The sequence below is a fragment of the Myotis brandtii genome, unplaced genomic scaffold (assembly GCF_000412655.1).
Source record: "Myotis brandtii unplaced genomic scaffold, ASM41265v1 scaffold435, whole genome shotgun sequence".
Lineage (NCBI taxonomy): Eukaryota > Metazoa > Chordata > Mammalia > Chiroptera > Vespertilionidae > Myotis > Myotis brandtii.
The window spans coordinates 176,048-182,566 of record NW_005366635.1 but is presented as its reverse complement, the minus strand read 5'-3'; the positions used below and the strand labels follow the sequence as shown (position 1 = coordinate 182,566).

The 6,519-nt window shown below is 57.3% G+C and overlaps 1 protein-coding gene across 1 annotated transcript in view; it reads right to left on the bottom strand.

Annotated features, from left to right (window-relative positions):
* Positions 1-6,519, bottom strand: part of GABRG3 (gamma-aminobutyric acid (GABA) A receptor, gamma 3) — a 49,311-nt gene that overhangs the window by 40,179 nt on the left and 2,613 nt on the right. Inside the window, 1 exon segment of the mRNA XM_005874385.2 lies at positions 2,472-2,539. Coding sequence (XP_005874447.1) covers positions 2,472-2,539 — 68 coding nt within the window.

The window sequence follows — 6,519 nt, the reverse complement described above, 5'->3', positions numbered from 1 at the left end:
ATCCCGGTGGCACTTGCAAAGCACAAGGGGTCTCCGCCAGCCGCCAGCCCGCCCGCCAGGTTATCGTCACATTGACACCAGGGCCTGATCTCCCAGGTCCCTGCTCCCTAAAGACACACACGCCCCGCCCTGGCCTGTGTGGGCCAGTGGTTAGAGCGCCGGCCCTCGGACGACCGCAGGGTCTGAGGTTCGTTCGATTCCCGGTCAAGGCCACGTTCCCGGGTTGCAGGCTCGATCCCCAGTAGGGCTGGTAAAGGAGGCAGCCGATCCATGATTCTCTCTCATCATTGATGTCTCTCTCTCTCTCTCTCTCTCTCTCTCCCTCCCACTCTCCCTTTCTCTCTAAAATCAATAAAAAGTTACTTTTTTAAAAATAGCCTCGGGTGAGGATTAACAACAACAACAGGAAGCAGAGGGTGGGGGTGCCCCTCAGGGGTTTTCCGCGCAGAGAGCACAGCGGCGTCTGCCTCCGTGGCTTCCGCCAGGGCCCGGTTACCGGTTAAAAGCGGGCTCCCCACCGGCATGCAATTTACGGGAGGTCATCGATGAAGCTGGGGTCAGCGCTGGAGGCTCAGTCCTGCCAGGAAACGCTTTATCCTCCTGTTTTTTTTGGTTGGGACGAGGAGGCAGGAGGAGGGAAGATAGGATGACGGGCCCCATAAATCAGTCTGAAGCTGCTACTTGCTGATCATAAATCTTCAGCGGCCCCCGACCGGCCTGTGGGAACAGGACGCATCAGGACGCCAGTGCCACTGGGAGAGCTGTGACCACCTCGGAAGATCGACGCCACGGAGAGGCTATTGTGGGTGTGTTTTTAAATATGTTTTCATTGATTTTTTTAAAAAATATTGTTATTGATTTCAGAGAGGAAGGGAGAGAAACGTCAATGATGAGCGAGCAGCATCTCCTGCACGCCCCCTGCTGGGGGTCCAGCCCGCACCCCGTGACCAGGAACCGCACCGGTGACCTCCCGGCTCGCGGGCTGATGCTCAAGCACGGAGCCACGCCGGCAGGGCTGCGGCTGAGCGGTTTTATGTACCACACAGCCGGGCTGCTAGTTCGCTGGTAAAAGCCGATGCTTGATTCTAACAACAACGACAAAAGGACTGTTACCCGAAAGGAACGTCACGTCATCACAGACTTAAAAACCCGCACGAGGTGAAGGACCCGAGCTCAGGGCCAGCCCAGCCTGGGATACGGTGTGAGACAAAAAGCCTGGCCTTTCGCCCGGCCGGTGTGGGGCCTAGGACTCAGGAGGTGACGCACAGTTCGATCCCTGGCCAAAGGCACATGCCCTGGTTCCGGGCTCCATCCCCAGTGGAGGGGCTGGTGGGGGGCGGGATGTGTGCAGGAGACAGCTGATCGATGATCAATGATTCTCTCTTATCATCGATGTTTCTCTCTCCCTCTCCCTTCCTCTCTGAAGTTAAAAAAAATTTTTTTTAAACAAATAAATTAACTCCCCCAATTCAGAGATGCTGTGGTTTCGGGGTGAGCAAGACACGGCTCACTTCTGGTGGGTTCCACAGGTTTCTCGGAGCTTCGCCCAATGGGGAGCGAGTCGATGACTCACACGCCCGAGGAGCAGTTCGCCCCACGGGTGCGTCTCGGCTGAAAGCGAAGCGAAAAGCACGCGGGATCTTTCCCCGTCTCCGCAGAGACTCAATCAGACCCTCCCATCTGGAGCTCCAGCGAGCAGAGCTGGGCAGGGGCTGCTTCGACAGCTCATCTGATGGAAGCATCATGGAGATGCTTCCATTTCTTTTCTGGTTGTTAATCCTCACCCAGGGCTATTTTTTCCCATTGATTTTTTTTTTTTTTTAGAGAGAGAGTGGAATGAAGGGAAGGGAAGAAGAAAGAGAAGAGAGAGAGACAGGGAGAGAGAGAGAGAGACAGAGAGAGGAACATAGATGGGAGAGAGACACATCGATGGGTTGCCTCCCGCATGCACCCTGATCAGGACCGGGGACTGAACCTGCAACCCATGTAGGTGCCCTTGACCAGGAGGTCACGGCTCAATTCCCGCTCAGGGCACAGGCCCAGGTTGCGGGGCCCGATCCCCAGCAGGGGGTGTGCAGGGAGCAGCCGATGCATGATTTTCTCCCATCACTGAGGTTTCTGTCTCTCTCTCTCCCTCTCCTCCCCTCCGCCTGACCGACTCCCGCGCCCACACCCTGACCCCATATTGTGTACTTCCACCCGATGTGACGCTCACAACGTCTCTTGTTCTGGGGCTCCTTGCGGCGCGGACCTAACCATGGGGGGGGGGTCTCCCTGCCACCGTCACAGCCCCAGCCCTGACGTTCAGCATCGTCCACATTAAACTACCGGCACACGCCACCGCGTCGGGGAGTCCGCCGTGAGCTGGGAGCCTGCCGGAGGAATCTCGCACAGAAAACCCGCCACGGGAATATCAGCGAGAAGTGAATCCGTCCGGCAGATCCAAACAGTAACAAATGATCGTTTCTTACCATGTTTATGGACGACACGGGCCCGATGCTGTTCACGTAGATGTCGACGTCGATGACGGTGGGTCTCACTGGGGAGAGAAAGACGTGTGGATTAGTGCTCCGTGCCCGGGACCCAGGAAAATACTCAACCCCTTGGATTCGAGCACCAGGACCCCCAGGGTCTGTTAAAAAGGGGGGACCAGGCCGGCCAGCGTGGCTCCGTGGATGAGCGTCAACCTACGAACCAGGAGGTCGCGATTACCCAGGAAAATACTCAACCCCTTGGATTCGAGCACCAGCACCTCCAGGGTCTGTTAAAAAGGGGGGACCAGGCCGGCCGGCGTGGCTCCGTGGTTGAGCGTCGACCTACGAACCAGGAGGTCGCGGTTAGATTCCCGGTCAGGGCACAGGCCCGGGTTGCGGGCTCGATCCCCAGTGTGGGGCGTGCAGGAGGCGGCCGATCGATGATTCTCTCTCATCATGGATGTTTCTCTCTCTCTCTCTCTCCCTCTCCCTTCCTCTCTGAAATCAATAAAATATATTACAAAAAAGGGGGGGGGATTTTTGTTGGGGTCTTGCACAGCAGCTACGGTTCAAACCCTCCCTGTCTGTCGTTCTAAAGTCCCCGGAAGAGGAGAGAGTCTTACTTGTAAAGAAGTAAACAGAAACTGATAAATGACCATAAAGATATTCTGTGATGTGGGGCAGGCTGATGATACAGCAAATATAAAACCATAAAAACAGCCCTGGCCTGTTCTTCTCAGTAGTTAGAGCTTCAGGCCTTGGACTGAAGGGCCCCGGGTTCGATTCCAGTCGAGGGCACGTACCTGGGTTGCAGGCTCTATCCCTGTGCCCCGTCAGGGCCTCTGCGGGAGGCGACCCATCCACGTGTGTCTCTCACATCAATGTTTCTCTCTCTCTCTCTCCCCCTCCCTTCCACTCTCTCCAGAAATCAATGGAAAAAAATATCCTCGGGTGAGGATTAACCACAAACAGAAGGAACTAAAAATAGAGCAAATAAAACCCCAAGGAAGCGGAAGAGCAGTAACAACACAGATCTAAGAGGAAATCAGGGAACTAGAAAACAGAAAAATAATTAATATTCCGAGTGGGTAGGTGCTGGGGGTGGGGCTGGGATCTCGGTCTTTCAAAGAGTTTTCGGGGTAATTCTGAGGCCGAGCCAGACTCGTGAGCTGCGGGCAGACTTCCTTTAGAATCCCTCCCGACGAGGACGCTGTACCCGGCGACCATTTCCCCGGCCCCTGCGATGCAAATGAGCCGGGGAGCAGCCTCATCAGTATGGGCACAGTCATTCTTGATGAAAACGAAGATATTTTGGAGCAGGATGCTAACGAGAGGCTGATGACGCGCCAACAGCTGAACGGAAATCGCACCGCGAGACGCAGCCTGGGACCCTGGCGGTGTCTGGGGCTGTGTGTCCCGGCTCGGACCCCACACGGGAAACCGTGTGGGTCTGGGGAGACCTCGGACGGAAGGGACCCTTCGTGTCCACTGTCCTTGAGCCAGGTGTTGACAGGGGCTGTCATTTTTTTAAAAAAAGATGTTTTTATCGATTGCAGAGAGAGGAAGGGAGAGGAAGAGAGGGGCAGAAACATCCATGATGAGAGAGAATCACTGATCAGCTGCCTCCTGCACCCCCCCCCCCCCCACTGGCATCGAGCTCACAACCCGGGCACGTGCCCTGACCGGGAAACGAACCGTGACCTCCTGGTTCATAGGTGGATGCTCAACCACTGAGCCACACCAGCCAGGCTGGTCTGTAATGCTTACAGCAAGACTTGGATTTAATATTTATTTTCTATTTATGGATATTGAGAGAGAGGAAGAGAGAGAGAAACATCAATTAGCTGTTCCACTTATCTATGCCTTCATTCATTGATCCTTCTGTGTGCTCAGCCCTAAGGTGAGTGTGTGAGGACGGGTCACCACCCAACCTGCACTGAGCTGAGGAACTGGGTTCCCACCAGCGTCCTTTGGACGCCCAAGGGGTCTCCCAGGGAGGCGACAGGTATAATTTCTGCAGGAAACCTGCGCCCCCCCCCCCCGTGTGCACGCGCGTGAACTTGGAGAGAGAACCGGCGCAGTCTACAGTCATCGCTTTTATCTCAGCGCAGCAATTAAGAACGTCTGCTTCCTCCCCTCCATCTGCTCCGAGAGCCGAGAGCCGAGGGGGTACATTTGAATTCTCTTCTCTGGCTCTGCCGGCGCTGCGGGGAAAGGACAGCTAGCCATCGCCAAGGCGGTGCCGGCTGGGGCCGTCGGACCAGGTCCACCAGGGGGCCATGCTCTAGGGACCCCACACCCAGCCTCCGACTCCTCTTCCTCTGACATAAAGCACCGACGTGTGTTTGTATTTTATTTTTTAACATATTTGTATTGATTTCAGAGACCAAGGGAGAGGGAGAGAGAGAGAAACAGCGATGGTGAGAGAGAATCCTGGATCGGCTGCCTCCTGCACGCCCCCTACCTGGGATCAATCCCTTAACCGGGGCACGTGCCCCAATCGGGAATCAAAGAACGGTGACCACCTGGTTCATGGGTCGATGCTCAACCACTGAGCCACGCTGGCCGGGCTAGAAGTTTTAACTAAACTCGGAGAATAAGCTTTAGAACAGCCTGGCACAGGAGTCCAGAGAGGCACCCACCGGAACAAGAGGAACAGGAAGGAACCTAAGATGAACCAGAGCCGAGAGAAGGGGCTGTGCCCAGGTTAAATGAACCCCGGGGCCCTGCCCGCGCACGGCACACGCTCCCAGCGAGCATTCCCCTGGGCCTGCCAGCCAGCAGGCGGCCTCCGATCGTCCCGGCACCGATGGCGTTTGGCCCCGACCGCCCCGATCCCGGAGAGGGAACTGTGTTTCGTAACCATCTACTTCCACGGAGCGGCTCGCGTTCCTGGAGGCCCCGAGGGGGAGACAGTCACTCGGGTCATTACCCTTCCTCTGCGCAATTCTCTTAGGAAAAGGTTTACCGCCCTCCAGCCGCCGCGAGCTCCCACAGCGAGAGGTGTCCCTGAGACAAATGGCACCAGCAGAACCCGCACCCGTTAAGGACGCGGCTGACGTAGCGCTCGGGGTGATGGATGGGGAGAGGCGGGGGACGGCTACAGGTCCATCCATAATTTAGGAGCCAGTGGGGGAGAGATCACTGCTGGGCGTCTTTTTAAACACATCACGGTCTCAGCGTGGGTTATGGAAACTATCAGAGGACCCCGCGTGGACGCGTTCCTGCCCGAGGCTGCTCGGTTTGAGCTGTTCATGGCTGACGGGGACGCGGACGGGCCATCGCGAGGGTCTCCTGGCGTTGGGTGTCCGTGGACCCAGCTGGACGGAGAAGGTGGGGAGGTGCCCATGTGCGCAAGTAGGCGCCTACGGTCAGGTGGGGGGTCGATTCCGGCTGCGGGACTGTGGGAAGCACACGGAAGGGGTTCCCCTCCTCACGTCAGCTCGACAGCCGGTCCTCCGAGCTGCGGCGCCCCCTTTTCTGAGTGTGTGTGCGTGAATCCGCACCCGAGCGCATTTTTCCATTGATTTTTTAAAAAATGTTCTTGTGGATCTCAGAGAGGAAGGGAGAGGGAGAGAGGGATAGAAACATCCATGATGAGAGAGAATCACGGATCGGCTGCCTCCTGCACGCCCCCCACTGGGGATGGAGCCCGCAGCCCCGGCATGTGCCCTGACGGGAATCGAACCCTGACTTCCTGGTTCCTAGGTCGGCGCTCGACCACTGGGCCACACCGGCCGGCCGGGCTGCGGCACCGAATTCGAATTCTTCCGAGGACGGAAGGTGCTTGGCTGCACTGCAACCCAGGAGATGCAACGGCCCAAGTGCACGAAACTTGCCCAGAAGAAGAGCCAGGAGTGAGTCTTGGGTGGCAGGGAAGGGGCAGGGGGGCAAGAGCCAGAGGCATCAGAGACGCCTGGGAACTCCCGGAACCTGTCCGGCCTGAGGCCTGAGCGCCGTGGGTCGCTGCCCCTCTCCCGCCCCCCTCCCCTCGGCGGCGGGGGCTTGGCCCACCTGCAAGGTCACATCGGAGGGTCCCAAGGTC